The 18,940-nt window shown below is 39.6% G+C and overlaps 1 protein-coding gene across 3 annotated transcripts in view; it reads left to right on the plus strand.

Annotated features, from left to right (window-relative positions):
• LOC106073948 (uncharacterized) overlaps positions 1–18,060 on the plus strand; it is a 101,623-nt gene extending 83,563 nt beyond the window's left edge. For all 3 annotated transcript variants that reach the window (XM_056028252.1, XM_056028254.1, XM_056028253.1), the window contains one exon: positions 3,363–18,060. In XM_056028252.1, the coding sequence (XP_055884227.1) occupies positions 3,363–3,562 (200 nt within the window). In that variant the 3' untranslated portion in view covers positions 3,563–18,060. The remainder of the gene's footprint in view (positions 1–3,362) is intronic.
• The last annotated feature ends 880 nt before the right edge of the window (positions 18,061–18,940 follow it).

The raw sequence follows: 18,940 nt of genomic DNA on the forward strand, positions 1-18,940 counted from the left end.
TTTTTAGTTGGGTCCTACCCATTCAGTAGTCGACAAGGCGTCTTAGTTTGCTACGTTCCCCCAGCCGTTATTAATTTTCGTACGCCTCCACGTTTCTTGCTCTACTGTCAGATCTATGCTTGTACAGGCGTTATCCCACTTGGTGAGCAATTCTTCTGCCATGGTCTCGTTTATTTAATAGTGAGTTTGGTTTACTCTTTTCTTATTTTTTTTGTTGTTTTTTTTGCCTATTCTATACTTTAATACATGTACTATTGCCTCCGAGAAGATTGTCATCTGCTCGAAATTGTCGTTTTGATGTTTGATATCCCTGTCAGCCCTCCCCTCGCCTTTAATAATGGAGGTTTTGGGAAGTCTATAAAATCTTACACCTTAAGAAAAAGCTGAAACAATTGAAACATACAAAGTCGGATTCTTACATTTGATAAATGATATTAACTTGTTCTACTCTCCTCTTATTCCATATATTACATATGTTTAAAGCACAGAATAAAATTTATTTATTTTCCACCAATTGCTTTAAAAATAAAAATTCGATATACAAAAGCAATTTAAAAAAAATAAATTTAAACATTTATTTAAAAAAAATATATATCATCGCTTTTTTTTTCTAACAGTATTAAATTGCACACAAACATCATAGTATAAGTGACACACAATCAAAAATTTCTCCAAAAGCAGCTATCCATATATACAGCGATGGATCACCCTTCAAAGGCACCATCAATGATGGTCTTCGTGCCCAATAATAAACACTTTGAAATAAGTGCACCATGTGACGACTAATGCTCATACTTCCAATCCGAAATTGAGGCCATTATCATAGCTTTGCAGACAGTCGAAAACAAATTATATGAAGGGATAAAATCACCATCATATAGTATTGTCTTTACAGACTCTCAATCCACTCTTTAAGCACTTAATAACAACACCTCTAAAAGCCTAAGAGATTCGACAACACTAATAGTTATAATATATCAGATTATGACAAAATTAAACATTAACATCACATTACAGTGGATCCCTGGACACATTGGCGTCATGGGAATTGAAAGAGCAGATAAACTATCAAAGGCAAATAAATCTAAGGAACAACCAGATAGACCTGTTAACTAGCTCACCCTAAAGTCAATGTAAATCAACAACTATAAAGAGAAGTGGATCAACCAATGGTCAGTCAACAGGAAACACAGGCAGAGCCATGTGCAAAAAAATGAACATGCCTAACAAACTGGACAGTATTAACTACCTCCCACGCAAAGAGCAATCTGCATTCGTCCAACTAAATACAGGACACACATCTCTGTTAAATAATCTCCTATATAAAATAAATTCCACAGAACCCCCCACAGAACTGCGCCCATCCTTACGGAACTGTAAACCATATCTCTTTTGAATTCCCCCAACTAATCCACCTTAGGCAGACCCTACTCCCACTACAGCCCAACATAAACAACACCCTGTACAGCAGTGCTGAACAACTGAAGAAAACAGCACACTAGTTTTTTCTTTGGCATAGTCTGCAAAAGAGCTTACAGCTCTGCAGCAAAAAGCTGACTAGAAAAAGAAGAAGAAGAAGGAAGAGAAAAAGTAATCTACTATGTATTCACCCATTACTAAATAGCAGAGCCGGACTTAACCATTGTGGGGCCTTATGCGAAACGGATTTCGCTGGGCCAAGTTTGGGTAGGGAAAAGGATAATAAGTGAAAATTAAGAGTTTCTTTTAGAAAAAAAATTCGTCTTTGCATTTATTCATTCTTTACTATGTATAGAATTACTTTATGAGCCTTGCGTGTAGCGAAGTTATACAGAGTATCATAAAAATTCTATTTCCTGCATAGATCACTTCAGCTTCCACAATTACGGGTATAGCATAATGCCGTTTTTTTATCAGGCGTAGGAATGGCGTTTTCCATATCGAATGATACCCAAAAATGACAATTTTAGTCTGTATATTTCATGAGATTTTTATGACTTTTCAAAAGATCCTAATAATTTCAGGAGATTTCCAGGAATTTGTCATATATTTTGCAATTTCAGGAGATAGCTCCTGGTAAATCTGGAAGCCTTGGGATATCTGTTATAAGTTATAAAATGATTTAATTTATAATTTACACCTAGAACTAGCGCGGGTCCTATGAAAGTGCGATTGCATAGATTGCAGTGGTCTATGGCTGGCCCTGCAAAATAGCGTCCTATGCTATACCGTGGGTCGACTAGTAATATGTATTATACGAAGGGTTAGGGTTTACATGTCGTTAGGTTTATAATTTAGAAAAAATTCCCACTCCCCATACACCCAACTAAAAATTTCTGGATCACTAGTGGGCACTACGCCCATCACTACATTTTTAACAAGGTTTGGGAATGTCTTCGACTAAAGCTTTGAGTGATACATATTTAAACATTACACAAGGAACCTACGATGATTATGCCATTGGATATTGTAAATGAATATAAAATACATTTGTTTATATGTATTACTAAATCTTTTTGGAAATTAAGTTACATATATTAATAATAACAAAAATGGTTTAAACTTGTCTGAGTTGTGCACAGTTCCTCTCATATATTGGTTTAGTCATCTGAACGCTAAAAAAAATGAGAGCGAGGAAGAAGAAGATAAAGTCGGAATAGCACCTCAATATGTTAAAACAATAAATTGTTATAAATTCTTTTTGAATTATTATCTTGCAGCAAAATTTACAGTATACAATTATGTTAGACGATACACTAAGTAATTAATTTAAATGTAAGCATTTCAATATTATACCTAAGTTTAAGAATATATGACCTTTTAGGACAACATACCACCAAAGTATTAAAGACTTCTGTTGATAAGTAATGTAATACATTAGATGGCTGGCTATTCGTTTTAGTGAGAGTAATTTTTTAAATTTGTAGTTGCTTGTGGTATATCTTTTTTTATTATTTAGAAACCGATGTATTGTAGGCAAGAAGGCATTTGTAGAATGAGGTCTTGTTGTACGCATTACAATATGCTTTTCTGAATTCGCTACAGCTTTATTTTGTTTGTTTTTACAATATTTTTATATTCATAAATATTTATCATTTTTTAGATAAGTACTTTTTTATTTGTAGTTTTTGGGAAGGATTTTTTGAGGTCTTATAGGAAAAAAAATTGTTCAGGAAAATTACATTTCAGTACTTTTCTTAATTGTATTTTATTACAACATTAAATTCAAATTTTTTAATGTTATTTTGAGGCATATTTTTCTAAATTGAGGCCCTGAATAGGCTTCAGATAATTGCAATTCCGTAAATTTCTCACTGATATTGATAAATATGTTGAGAGATATCTTTTAACGATTATGATAAAATGTTTTCTTTTTGTTTCAGGGGCCTGCATTTTTTCAGATTTAGTTGGAATGGCTATAGGTTTTGCTATTGGAGCCATCAGTTTAGCTGTAGTAGAGATAGCACTATGCTTAATATTAAACAAGAGAAGAAAATCTCCAAACATTCTCAATGACCCAGCAAATAGGACTCAAGGGACTGCAATGAATCTTTACATTAATTCTCATTTAAGTCCTCACTAGAAAACTGTCGATCCCAAGAATAATTTTCAAATTATTACAAAAAGAAAATGTATTAGTAATATATAAAATGTCAGCAATGGAATCTTCTCTGGCTACAATGAAAACGCTTGATCAACACTTTGTGAAAGAACTGAAGCGAGAGATCCGTAAAATGACTGTCATAGTAGACGAACAAATAAATCAAAGGGTCGACGTAGTGAAGGCCAACGAAGAAACAAAGACCCAACTCGTTCACTGTAAGCACACTAATGTAGCTGAAGCAAATATGACGTCATTTGTACCTGAAAGCTCTGAAAAAATGATTTCCCCCCCCCCCCCCCCAGTATTTGATGGTTTCGTATCCTGGTTTGTGTACAGAAGCATACTGACGCAGCAGCCTAAGTTAACATACGGGACAGGGAGAAGAAAGCAGCTGCCCTTGTGTTATCTCTAAGAGGAAAGTTCTCCATATTGCTCCAGCCATTACCGAACCAACATAGCTTCGCCGCACTCGTCTGAGCTGAACATTTACAAAAAAAAAAAGTTAATCGAGTGCAACTTAAGACCCGACAACAGCGCCTGATGAAAAACTACAGGAGCTAGAGACAGGCATCGAACGCCTCGCACTTTTGGCCTATCCAAAGGCAGCACAAGATTTTCTGTAAACCATCATCACAGACGCTTTCATTGATGCGCTTCGAGACCATGAGTTGAAGAAAGCCATCAGCGTTAGTGGTAAGCGCAAGGCCAGCGAAGCCATTGTTTACGTACTCTCATATGTACTCTCATATGTACTCTCATATGTACTCTCATATGAAGCACCTATAGACGCATCTGGGATGGCTAATCAATGCCGAAGGCTTGAAGTCTAAGAGGAAGAATTCTCACAACCTGTCAGAATGGTGACAGAGGCACTGGACGAAGGACGAGCAACGCAGATACCAGAAAATAAACTTAGGGACCCTATTTGATGTTGAATTAGTGGTAACTTGATTATATACAAAAAAAGAAGAAACAAGCACGCGCTGGCTTCAAGGGGCAGAAATCGCCAACACTGAGAATGAGAGCCACTTTAACCGAAACAAGCACGCGCTGGCTTCAAGGGGCAGAAATCGCCAACACTGAGAATGAGAGCCACTTTAACCGAAACAAGCACGCGCTGGCTTCAAGGGGCAGAAATCGCCAACACTGAGAATGAGAGCCACTTTAACCGAAACAAGCACGCGCTGGCTTCAAGGGGCTGAAATCGCCAACACTGAGAATGAGAGCCACTTTAACCGAAACAAGCACGCGCTGGCTTCAAGGGGCAGAAATCGCCAACACTGAGAATGAGAGCCACTTTAACCGAAACAAGCACGCGCTGGCTTCAAGGGGCAGAAATCGCCAACACAGAGAATGAGAGCCACTTTAACCGAAACAAGCACGCGCTGGCTTCAAGGGGCAGAAATCGCCAACACAGAGAATGAGTGCCACTTTAACTGAAACAAGCACGCGCTGGCTTCAAGGGGCAGAAATCGCCAACACAGAGAATGAGAGCCACTTTAACCGAAACAAGCACGCGCTGGCTTCAAGGGGCAGAAATCGCCAACACTGAGAATGAGAGCCACTTGAACCGAAACAAGCACGCGCTGGCTTCAAGGGGCAGAAATTGCCAACACAGAGAATGAGAGCCACTTTAACCGAAACAAGCACGCGCTGGCTTCAAGGGGCAGAAATCGCCAACACTGAGAATGAGAGCCACTTTAACCGAAACAAGCACGCGCTGGCTTCAAGGGGCAGAAATCGCCAACACTGAGAATGAGAGCCACTTTAACCGAAACAAGCACGCGCTGGCTTCAAGGGGCAGAAATCGCCAACACAGAGAATGAGAGCCACTTTAACCGAAACAAGCACTCGCTGGCTTCAAGGGGCAGAAATCGCCAACACAGAGAATGAGAGCCACTTTAACCGAAACAAGCACGCGCTGGCTTCAAGGGGCAGAAATCGCCAACACAGAGAATGAGAGCCACTTTAACCGAAACAAGCACGCGCTGGCTTCAAGGGGCAGAAATCGCCAACACAGAGAATGAGAGCCACTTTAACCGAAACAAGCACTCGCTGGCTTCAAGGGGCAGAAATCGCCAACACAGAGAATGAGAGCCACTTTAACCGAAACAAGCACGCGCTGGCTTCAAGGGGCAGAAATCGCCAACACAGAGAATGAGAGCCACTTTAACCGAAACAAGCACGCGCTGGCTTCAAGGGGCAGAAATCGCCAACACAGAGAATGAGAGCCACTTTAACCGAAACAAGCACGCGCTGGCTTCAAGGGGCAGAAATCGCCAACACAGAGAATGAGAGCCACTTTAACCGAAACAAGCACGCGCTGGCTTCAAGGGGCAGAAATCGCCAACACTGAGAATGAGAGCCACTTTAACCGAAACAAGCACGCGCTGGCTTCAAGGGGCAGAAATCGCCAACACAGAGAATGAGAGCCACTTTAACCGTCATTCCGGCCACCGTGCTAGGGAAAAATAAGTCTGAAAGCCAACGGAAAAAATTGGATAAGCTATCACTTCCTCCTAGATACTATTGCTTCACGATCCGGTCAAATAAGGTGTCCATTGCAAGACAAAGCCAGCAATGGTCTACTCGTTAAAAACAGCCAGTAGAGAACTGATGCCCAAAAAAAGGCTTGATTGACATGATAGTTGAGCTTGGTAATCAGTAATTCCTTCTCGTTGCTATCACTAACGACTGCATAATAGAGTTAGACTTCATGCATATTTTAGCTTCTTTAGGCACTTTGCAATGCGCGGACTTAGAATTACCCTGGCTTGGTGATGATGAAAATAATAGCCGAGTAAAAAAAAAAAAAAAAAAAAAAGTTGTTAGAATATACGACCTCGCTTGCTAAGTCGAGAGAGGATTATTTGGAGAATAATGGAATATGGCTACCGCACGACGTGAACGGCGCTGGTAGAAAGCATGGAAACGAACCACAACGGGTTAGCAGAAGGAAAGACACTAGCGTCAATTGGGAATACCAAAAGGTACCAGTTAGAGTTATTAACCTCGACCTAGCATTTATTTAGTTACTTATTTTTATTTATTTAAACAATTATGATAATAATAATCTCTATTATTCATAAGGAAATGTGTGTTACAAAAACTAGCATTTATTTGGATACTTATTTTTATGTAATTAAATAATTATGATAATAATAATCTCTATTATTCATAAGGAAATGTGTGTTACAAATATACTTTTAAGAAGATACTGTTAAGCGCTTCCGCGGTTTCAAGTATTCAAAATACAAACCAAGTTTAGCTTGAGGTAACACTGAACTCAATACTGGAACAGTTAACACCTGCGAAAGGGGCAACAATCGATTAAGTATTGGACTCTATTGTTGAATAACAAAGTACGTTAAATACCAATAAACCGAACCGTCGAATTTCCTTTCTTATAGCCTTCTATCTCTATAACATCCTTATCTTTACTTCAATAGGAAAGGCGACTTGTCTTCATCAAATCCTAGAGCGTTCTTGTTTTTTAACCAACTTTACGTCATCGTCGCTAAGTAAAACTTTCCCCTTATTCCTAATCGTAACTCCTCCCCATCCCGATAAAAAAAAAACTGTCAGTCATTTTTTTAACTACCGTCTTATTTTTACATTGTGCAAGGGTCAAAATGTATGGGAAACACATAAAAGACAGCACAATTTGAGTCTTGATTCTGGATTCATTTTCACGTCGAGTTCCAAAATCGAGTTCATATGCACCCATACTTCTCTCAGGTGCTACTAGGTGGTACTGTCCATTGTGTTGTCTCGCAGGGGATCGCAGACATAGTTCGTGTATGTTTACACCATAAGTGTGTCTAGCTACCTCATCGAATTCTGTTCCAGAGGTTCTGTTTTTCCTCACACGTCAGCACAGACATTTTACCTAGTATGACAAATACTCGTTCTCTTACTATGCACCTAACGTTCTTTCGGGACTTTAACAAGTGAATTTAATTTTTCTCTCTCCGCTTACTTGTCCGAAAGCGATCTAACATTTTACTGATGTATGATCATGATCACCTAACAATAATAGAAATGATAAAGCTTACGCTTTCCGTGGTGTTAAAACATTACCACCTTATTAATGCCCCTACTAGTATCCAATTACATACATTTACAGCAAAATAACTATGGCTCCCAAAATAAGCAAACTACAAACATTAACTGCATTCGCAACTGCATGCAAATTTCACTATCTGAAAGTAACAAGAGCCAGCATGGTACTCGTCTAGAAATAAACATTAGAGAAGTCAGTTAGTAACGAATAAAATAATTGAAATAACATTTATTTACAACTTGTATACACACTAAGGTCGTGTAATGTTATGCTTTACTCGCTATCATGCATTTGATCTCTCCAACTGGAGTTTACATCTTGCACTACTTCTACTTTCACATGACCTTCTACCTATGTATCACTTGCGATTACCACTACCGCAATAATCTCTTCTACCATTACTATTGGATATAGGCCTGCGTCTCCTATCCGAATTGAGTCTGTTCTGTCCTATTCCAACAGTCTCAAACGATGTGCCCATTTTTATAGCAGTTTATTCAAATTATGCCTTTTTTTGCTTCTTATTCCTATACCTATATCTCCACCTTCTAGCCTGCTCTGACATCTTCTACATTCCCAAGTAAAACATCTTTAGATAACCTCGGGATGGCTACCCCTTCACAATACCCTGCGTTCAACGGAGATCTAAGGAAAGCTTCGAACCTCTTAACTTTGTCGTGTGCCAAACTTACTGATTTGGTATAGCCCAGATAATCTTTATCTCTAACTAATCTTCATTTAACTAGCAGTGTACTAGATGTGTCCCGAATCACATTCACCTGTTTATTACTTAAAATACCCGGGTAGAGTTGACATTCATTTTTCCTCACTGTAGACTTCATTAATTTCTTCATCTGGTTCACTATCCACATTATCTCGATCCCTGTCTTGGATGCTCCTTACAAGATTAACCCTCTCAGGTGGCAGATTATCCATTTCTTGTCTACAATTACCTTCCCTGTTACTAGTGTTACTGATGCCCTGTGTATTCTTATTTCCTGACCTTATGCCTCTTATGTTTTCTACACTGGTATGCTATGTGTCCCTTATAGTTAAAACATGTCACATCCTTATCTTTCACCAGCTTTCGGTCTATCTATTCTCCTAACCAACCTTTCCCTGTCATTGATTTCATTTGCCAGGTATGCCATTATAACTGTCCCAACCATTGTTCCCACGTTCCATGGACCTATCATTTCTCCTATCATTAGTGTCCCTATCTTTAACTACATTCCCTTTGACATGCCCTTCCAGGTCAATGACTTTTTTATGGTCCCTAACTGAAAGTGGGTTGTTTGGGTAAGCATTCCTAATGATATCTACAACCTTCTCAATTACCTTAGAGTTTATTTCTTTTATAAAGGACTGCAGATGACTGTCACATTTGTTAATGAAATTTTCGATCAGGATGAAGTTCTCCAAACCCTCGTAGGTGTTCTCCACATTCCGAGCCATTTAGTGAAAAAATCCTTTTCAAAATCGAAGGTCGTTTGTGGATCTACCTTGCTAGATAAAGTATTTTCGTAATATTACTTTGGAAATGTTGCAGCGTTTTGCCCGTACGCATTTAGCAGTTCCTTTTTCAACACTAGATAACTATTCTGCATCGAGTGGTCGTGGTTTTGGAAAATCGTGAGGGCTTGCCAATGTACGAAGTCCATGCACGAAGTCCTACAAAATTTCGGACCACTCCTTCTCTCGGACATTAAACCTTGCTAACTTGATCTCAAAACGTTTCAGATAGTCGACGAGGTCGTCTATGTCTTCTCCAAGCTCTCTGCTTCTCCGCTTCTCTCCTTCTCCAAGCGCTCTGCTTCTCTGTTTCTCTCCTTCTCCAAGCGCTCTGCTTCTCTGTTTCTCTCCTTCTCCAAGCTCTCTGCTTCTCCGCTTCTCTCCTTCTCCAAGCTCTCTGCTTCTCCGCTTCTCTCCTTCTCCAAGCGCTCTGCTTCTCCGCTTCTCTCCTTCTCCAAGCTCTCTGCTTCTCCGCTTCTCTCCTTCTCCAAGCGCTCTGCTTCTCTGTTTCTCTCCTTCTCCAAGCGCTCTGCTTCTCTGTTTCTCTCCTTCTCCAAGCTCTCTGCTTCTCCGCTTCTCTCCTTCTCCAAGCTCTCTGCTTCTCCGCTTCTCTCCTTCTCCAAGCGCTCTGCTTCTCTGTTTCTCTCCTTCTCCAAGCTCTCTGCTTCTCTGCTTCTCTCCTTCTCCAAGCGCTCTCCTTCTCCAAGCTCTCTGTCACAAACCGCTGTGAGCCCACAACCGTTTGTGTGTGTAGCAGAACAACCGCAGTCCACTACCATGGCCTTAGTAATTGTGGAAAGTTTTAAGTTTGTTTACTGTTATTTATATTGGAGATCTAATGCAATTATTTATGGTATTTAATATATTTTAATTTGTTGAATTAGATTTATTTTATTATTGGAAGGGGAAATAAGTATTTTTTTTGTGCTTTAATGTTTATTGTGTTGTCACGTGACCAGTGGACCATTTGGGGAAAGGGGCAGTTGGCGCGGCCTACGTCATCACTTGTCAGATACCGATGATGCATGTAGACGTAACCACTGAGGTTATGCCTCACTGATGATGCAAGGGGGCGTAACCACTGTGTTGCGGTGTAGTCCACGTGGGAGGGTTTTTGTGCTCGAAACGAACGCAAAGTTGGCGTGGGTTTTGTAGAGCGGACTGTCGTATTTCCCGCTTCTGCTTGTCTTCTTAATATTGTACGAGAAACTTATAGTGAAATCTAACGTTCATAGTCATTAGAGATCTTAGTTTAGTAGTTGATGTAGCTGTATGTAATCGTTTTATTTGGAAGATTCTTTATTGTTTTGTAAATAAAGTTACAGTTTAAAGTTATAGTTTCTAACTATATTCCGGTGTTTAGTTTTATATCTTAATTATATAGCCAAACACCAAAATCGCGACAGGGCTAAAGCCACCAAAGTTCCAGCGTCAACAGTTGGGCCTCCAGAATCACCCTAGACTACGACCAGTTAACGCAGGCACCAGCACACTGCTAGGGTCTTGTGACAACTAAAGTGGACGGCTCGTCCGGGATTGATCAACTGCTGTACGTTTGGAACTGTTGCTGATTTTTTTTTTCGGATACTTTAGCCACAATCGTCGCTGGGGGCAGAGCCATTATACTAGAATCCAGTGGAACCAGTCAAATGTAACTGACTTGATAGTCTACCATTCAACTACAGTCTAGCCTACATTGCCAGAGTCTGAGTCTAACTCTACACCCGTAAGGTCTAGGACTTTACTTGAGACCTCGAGCCTAGAAACCACTACAGTATAGTCTACATCGCCAGAGTTTAAGTCTAAGTCTACACCCGTAAGGTCTAGGACTTTACTATAGACCTCAAGCCGAGAAACCACTACAGTCTAGCCTACATCGCCAGAGTCTAAGTCTAAGTCTACACCCTTAATGTCTACGACTTTACTTGAGACCTCGAGCCGAGAAACCACTACAGTCTAGTCTACATCTCCAGAGCCTGAGTCAAAGTCTACACCCGTAAGGTCTAGGATTTTACTTGAGACCTCGAGCCGAGAAACCACTACAGTCTAACCTACATCGCCAGAGTCTGAGTCTATGTCTACACCCGTAAGGTCTAGGACTTTACTTGAGACCTCGAGCTGAGAAACCACTACAGTCTAGCCTACATCGCCAGAGTTTGAGTCTATGTCTACACCCGTAAGGTCTAGGACTTTACTTGAGACCTCGAGCCTAGAAACCACTACAGTCTAGCCTACATCGCCAGAGTCTGAGTCTATGTCTACACCCGTAAGGTCTAGGACTTTACTTGAGACCTCGAGCCTAGAAACCACTACAGTCTAGCCTACATCGCCAGTGTCTGAGTCTATGTCTACACCAGTAAGGTCTAGGACTTTACTTGAGACCTCGAGCCGAGAAACCACTACAGTCTAGTCTACATCGCCAGAGTCTGAGTCTAACTCTTCACCCGTAAGGTCTAGGACTTTACTTGAGACCTCGAGCCGAGAAACCACTACAGTCTAGTCTACATCGCCAGAGTCTAAGTTTAACTCTACACCCGTAAGGTCTAGGACTTTACTGAAGATCTCGAACCGAGAAACCACTACAGTCTAGTCTACATCTCCTGAGTCTAAATCTAAGTCTACACCCGTAAGGTCTAGGACTTTACTAGAGACCTCGAGCCGAGAAACCACTACAGTCTAGTCTACATCTCCTGAGTCTAAATCTAAGTCTACACCCGTAAGGTCTAGGACTTTACTAGAGACCTCGAGCCGAGAAACCACTACAGTTTAGCCTACATCGCCAGAGTCTGAGTCTATGTCTACACCCGTAAGGTCTAGGACTTTACTTGAGACCTCGAGCCTAGAAACCACTACAGTCTAGCCTACATCGCCAGTGTCTGAGTCTATGTCTACACCAGTAAGGTCTAGGACTTTACTTGAGACCTCGAGCCGAGAAACCACTACAGTCTAGTCTACATCGCCAGAGTCTGAGTCTAACTCTTCACCCGTAAGGTCTAGGACTTTACTTGAGACCTCGAGCCGAGAAACCACTACAGTCTAGTCTACATCGCCAGAGTCTAAGTTTAACTCTACACCCGTAAGGTCTAGGACTTTACTGGAGATCTCGAACCGAGAAACCACTACAGTCTAGTCTACATCTCCTGAGTCTAAGTCTAAGTCTACACCCGTAAGGTCTAGGACTTTACTAGAGACCTCGAGCCGAGAAACCACTACAGTCTAGTCTACATCTCCTGAGTCTAAATCTAAGTCTACACCCGTAAGGTCTAGGACTTTACTAGAGACCTCGAGCCGAGAAACCACTACAGTCTAGCATACATCGCCAGAGTCTGAGTCTATGTCTACACCCGTAAGGTCTAGGACTTTACTTGAGACCTCGAGCCTAGAAACCACTACAGTCTAGCCTACATCGCCAGTGTCTGAGTCTATGTCTACACCAGTAAGGTCTAGGACTTTACTTGAGACCTCGAGCCGAGAAACCACTACAGTCTAGTCTACATCGCCAGAGTCTGAGTCTAACTCTTCACCCGTAAGGTCTAGGACTTTACTTGAGACCTCGAGCCGAGAAACCACTACAGTCTAGTCTACATCGCCAGAGTCTAAGTTTAACTCTACACCCGTAAGGTCTAGGACTTTACTGGAGATCTCGAACCGAGAAACCACTACAGTCTAGTCTACATCTCCTGAGTCTAAGTCTAAGTCTACACCCGTAAGGTCTAGGACTTTACTAGAGACCTCGAGCCGAGAAACCACTACAGTCTAGTCTACATCTCCTGAGTCTAAATCTAAGTCTACACCCGTAAGGTCTAGGACTTTACTGTACTAGAATCGAGTCCAGATTGTGCTGCCGATACTGCTGATGTGTTGTTGTGAATCGAATAGACATAATTTACTTACAGTGGTGGTGACATTGACTTTAAGTTAATTTTATGCCACTGTATTTCATTTTTTTAAATACCAAATCAAATTAATCAAAAATTTCAAAAACAAGTTTCGTCGACGGATCAGCGCAAGAGACTGGATCTTCAGCTGCTGTGTTTTTTTTTAACTAAAATTCCATGCTGTAAGGTAGGCTGACTTTTTGCACTATATATTTTTTATTATTCAGTGGTTACCTTATTGTCGCCATACTGTCCTTGCTAGTGGGAGTCTAGTGTAATCTATAGTTTACATTATTTATTTTAAGGCATCCACTATATGATTGTGTAGTTGGAAACATACCTGGCGCTGCCGATCCGTTTCAACCTAATCCTAATTGGAGGGATGCCGCTAAGGTAACGTTTGAGGAGAGTGAGGCCAGTAGTGCCAAGATCTCGTTCTCTGCAGAGGTGAATGGGGTGATCCCCCCCCCCATGCTCGCCTAATTTATGTGACGTACAATCTGAAGAGAATGCGGCCAAGAGTGCCAACGTCTCTTCTTCTGCTGAGGTGGCTAGGGTGATGTGCCCAAGCTCACCTAATGTAGTTGATACATTGGAAAGGAGTGAGGCCAGGGGGGGCCAATATTTCACACTTTACAGAGGGATCTGGGGTGGATTCCCCAAGCTCGCCCGTTGAAATTGGTCCAAAACTACTCCATGGGAACTTGCTTAAGTTCTATACTGATAGAGAGAAAGTAGGAGAAAGCCAGGGCAGCCCAAGCCCTGGACCCCAACATTCAGGGGAACATGATGTTTCTGTTGGGGCCGTTGTCCTATAGAATAGGCTAGCAGGACAATATGATTGACAATGCCACTGTATGAACCTAATGTGCACAAGTCAGTCAACCTACATTTACATTATTGTATTCACCTAACTTCATTTCTATTATTTTATTATCATTTGTTTTATTTCAGCTTAAGTAGCTCTGATTCACATGTCATTTTTATTTGTGTATGCAGTCTGTCGTGCTTATTGTCATAACTTTTCAGAGTTGTATTAGATTAAGTATCTTAATTTTCATTTTCGAATATCTACATATCTAGTTTAGTTCTATACACTATACTCATGTATGTTAAAACTGCTTGTATTTATACCTATTATTTACTTGTTACAAAGAGACTACATATTCAGATACTCCGGGTATCGAAATGAATACCAGATGTCTTACTACTATGTATCTATTTGTTTCTTCTGTACATAGCTGAGTATTTATATACTATTCAGTCCACTGTATCCATTGGGTTCGTTTAACTGAATTACTGCGGTACTTCTTTGTTCACTTGTGTGTGTGTGTGTGTGTGTGACCTCAATGGATGATTAGAGTACATTGTATTACTTTGTAGCAATTTTTTTTTAATTTTTACTTTTTCTGCCAATGGGTAGACGAATGTATACCTAAGAAGTCTTTTTCCCAATTCTTTTTTAGTTGTAGAGGGGTTAAGAAAGAAATTTTTTTTTCTTTATCATTGCCAACAGTAACCAGAATGACAATATTGATCGTGTTGTTCTGCTTGAGGGGGGGGTGGGGGGGGGTGGGGGGGTGTCACAAACCGCTGTGAGCCCACAACCGTTTGTGTGTGTAGCAGAACAACCGCAGTCCACTACCATGGCCTTAGTTATTGTGGAAAGTTTTTAGTTTGTTTACTGTTATTTATATTGGAGATCTAATGCAATTGTTTATGGTATTTAATATATTTTAATTAGTTGAATTAGATTTATTTTATTAGTGGAAGGGGAAATAAGTATTTTTTTTTTTTTTTTTTTTGTGCTTTAGTGTTTATTTTGTTGTCACGTGACCAGGGGACCGTTTGGGGAAAGGGGCAGTTGGCGCGGCCTACGTCATCACTTGTCAGATACCGATGATGCATGTAGACGTAACCACTGAGGTTATGCCTCACTGATGATGCAAGGGGGCGTAACCACTGTGTTGCGGTGTAGTCCACGTGGGAGGGTTTTTGTGCTCGAAACGAACGCAAAGTTGGCGTGGGTTTTGTAGAGCGGACAATCGTATTTCCCGCTTCTGCTTGTCTTCTTAATATTGTACGAGAAACTTATAGTGAAATCTAATGTTTAGTAGTTGATGTATCTGTATGTAAACGTTTTATTTGGAAGATTCTATATTGTGTGTAAATAAAGTTACAGTTTAAAGTTATAGTTTCTAACTATATTCCGGTGTTTAGTTTTATATCTTAATTATATAGCCAAACACCAAAATCGCGACAGGGCTAAAGCCACAAAAGTTCCAGCGTCAACAGTCGGGCCTCCAGAATCACCCTAGACCACGACCAGTTAAAGCAGGCGCCAGCACACTGCTAGGGTCTTGTGACACGCTCTGCTTCTCTGTTTCTCTCCTTCTCCAAGCTCTCTGCTTTTCTGCTTCTCTCCTTCTCCAAGCGCTCTGCTTCTGCCGACACCTTCTGCTGTACATAGGCAGTTAGTTCTTTGCCACGCAGTTCTAGTTCTGTCTTGGCTTCATGAATTCGCTTTTTTCTAAACTCTTCTAGGTCGTAACCTGAAATGAAGCAGCTGCCATTATAGTTTTATGTTAATTTCCTTACTTATTAACTAAATTATGGTATCTCCTGTACTAACGAATAAAAGCCTTACTTCACTTTGTTCTATAACTAGAACTTTTGAACTAAACCTGGCTCCCAATCTTCCCAATATCTGCCAATTTAATCTTCTTAACTTTAACAATCTAGACCCTTAGCGTCTAGACTACCTACTTCTGTTTACCCCAATGCCTGCTTTCTAAAATACACTTTTTTTTTTTTTGGTACACTCTGAACCGACTGAATTACGCTGTGCGACACACGCACACTTAAAGGACTACGTGTTACTCAACAAGAGCCACTGGCAACCTATTTACAAACAACAAAATTACGAATGTGCAATCAGGCTTCACCTCGAATGTAGGGCCTACTTCAGATCTAGTCTATATAAAGCTAGATCTATACCTACTGTTTTCACAGCCAGAAATGTATATAACAAAATTATGAAAATAAATAAACTTAGATAAGATAAACACCAAAATATAGCTCTAGTTCTAATGAATGAGATATTCGTCTGACAGTGAGACTTAAGACGGGAGTATTGCAAACAATTAATATGCGACGTTACTAAAAACAATGCTTAGACAAATATGTCATGTACAGGTCAGATTAACAGCTAAACGTATATACGGACCCGTTGCTAGATTACACCTATTTTTAAGGATATCCTAAATACAACACGATTTAAACTGAGTAATAATCTAGCAAGTTGTCACTTTCCTATAGACTCTAATTAATCTACGGAGAGAGAACTTAAATAACATTTGTATGTATTGAAAACGGCGATTACCTTCCCCAATAAGTTTCGGGTCCACTATTCCAACGTTAAAGCCTGTCCCTACGGCAAGGGTCACGGCGATGAATTCACTAACGCTCTGGTAAAGCAACGAACGTTTCGGCTCCCCAAGCTTCTTCGGTACTGATCTGCAACGGCTCCGGTTCTTTGTTAATGCGTCATCTGGTTCTAGTTCTCTGTAATCAGGGCGTCTGGCTCAGGTTCTTCAATGGTGTAGCGTCATGTTCCGGTTGCTGGTTTCGACGCAGGTACATTGGTTCCAGGCACTCGTCTGTGCAAAATGAAACTAGAACGGACCAACAGCAGATACAGCGAAAATGTCATAGTGGTAGAATAACGGTTATCTGGCTATCTAGCGTGTAGCACAGATTCAGCCGAGCCTTAAAGCTGTATAGCACTACTGTTCTTTAAGTGTCGTAGGTAGTAGGATGGCTCCTACGTAAAAGTTCTTGACCTCAACGATCGATCTTGGCCTTGCAGAGGTAACCTTCAACATTCGTTCTCAAGATGACAGGCAGGCGATACCTCTTCTGGACGGCTTCGACAGGACGGTTTTGTTCCCTTTTGAAGACAAAACTGTATTTTCCAATACGAAGCCCCAACGTATGGGCCTTTTATAAAAGTCTATCTCGTTACCTCAAAGATATACGAGTCCAAAGCTCACTGGCTTTACTAGATGCTAACTAGGCCGATGAGTTAAAATTTTGCCTTCTCCTAACAGAGTGCTTCTAAAACTTCTAGATGATGATGCTAGTAAGCTCAGGCGTTGTCGCCAGTTGTTAAGCGCTTCCGCTTTGTCAAGTATTCGAAATACAACCAGATACAACTGGAGGGAACACTTAACTCAATACTGGAACAGATAACATTGGCGAAATGGCCAACAATCGTTAAAAGTATCCGACTCTGGGGTTAAAAAACTTTGTTTAATACCAGTAAAGGGAACAGTCGAATGTCCTTTACTTATAGCCGTCTATAACATCCTTATCTTTACTCTAATAGGAAAAGCGTCTTTTCTTCATCAAATGCTAGAGCGTTCTTATTTTTTAACAAACTTTACGTCATCGTCGCTAAGTAAAACTTTACACTATTCCCGAAACAAATAACTAATTCCTAATCGTGTTATAAAAATACTTTACATAAATAATTTATGAATTTAAAAAAAACAAAAAAAACTTCATGCTTTGTTTCTAATTCATCCAACCATATCACCGTTGGGAGGACATCCAAAGATAATAATATTGATGACAGTTAAAGTGTTATAAATACATGTTTAGAAGAGTTCATCAAATCAGCTTATTGGAGTTTTGAGATTAAAGAAGAAATTATAAAATAGTATTGTGCTAAATGGTTTTGTAGATCTTTATGTCTTAAATACTAAGTTGATCTATGAATACAATGCCTTTCGTACTTTATTAGTTCGCATTACACTTAGAGATGTTTTTTTCTAAATAAATAATTGTCATTCAATATTTTTTAATACCTTTATTACATGTATATCTTTAAAAATATATTAAAAAGTTGTAGTCATTGCTGTATTTATTTCATACTCATATTTTTGTATATTTTGATGTTTTTGTAAACTAATCCATGTTGATTTATATGCATGTCAGAATGTAAATATATTAGGTATTAGTTTGTCTAGGTATTAAAATGTAATATTGCAATTTGCGTGTGTGTTAAAATTAATTATAATTTTTATTTTTAAAAATCTATACAAGTCCCAAGGTTCGATCTAAAATACACACCATACAAACTTAGATGTAAACAAATTAATAAAAGATGTGTACAATGATTCACCATTAAACTATAAATTTAAATCAATGATTTTTCTACAATGGCATGATACAATAACTAAAGTGAATGAAAATTACATACAAATAAATATGACATAATATGAAATTAATAAGTCATAAGTTACGTTCAATTAAATACTTAAATAGTACCTTATAGTATTTGTTATTGTATAACATAGATGTCAACGATATTTCAATTTCTAAACTCAAGATAAGTCTGTAACATATTCAGTTCAAACTTCTATAACAACTTTCAGAGTGACACAATGATCTTCCGACCAAGAAGGATGATCACCAACGATGAGGTTAACAAAGTTCAGCGTAGCACCACTGAAAACCGAACCTGAAATCCTATTAAAAAAAGCAACAAATAGCATAGATTCTGACGTCTATCTTCTAATCTAAAACTACAGTTATAAATACGAACGAATCCCTATTAAAATAACTTAACAATATGAAACAAAACACACCTTAAACTGACGTTAAACAATCCTCTAAGAATCCAAAGCAATCGTTAGGGCTGTCCAGTAACGTAAAGCAAAGACTCAAATACCCAAAAACGTAAAGCTTGCTCAAGATGGCGAGAATGCACCAAACCTACATGAAGAAAAAAAAATTACGTCATATTACAAAAACGAAGAAGCGACAAGAGGAAAAAAAAGCACAAAATAAATTAGAACCAATGACGACATCGACTATTGAAAAAAAACAACGCTATTAGAT

This window comes from Biomphalaria glabrata, chromosome 5, assembly GCF_947242115.1.
Source record: "Biomphalaria glabrata chromosome 5, xgBioGlab47.1, whole genome shotgun sequence".
NCBI lineage: Eukaryota > Metazoa > Mollusca > Gastropoda > Planorbidae > Biomphalaria > Biomphalaria glabrata.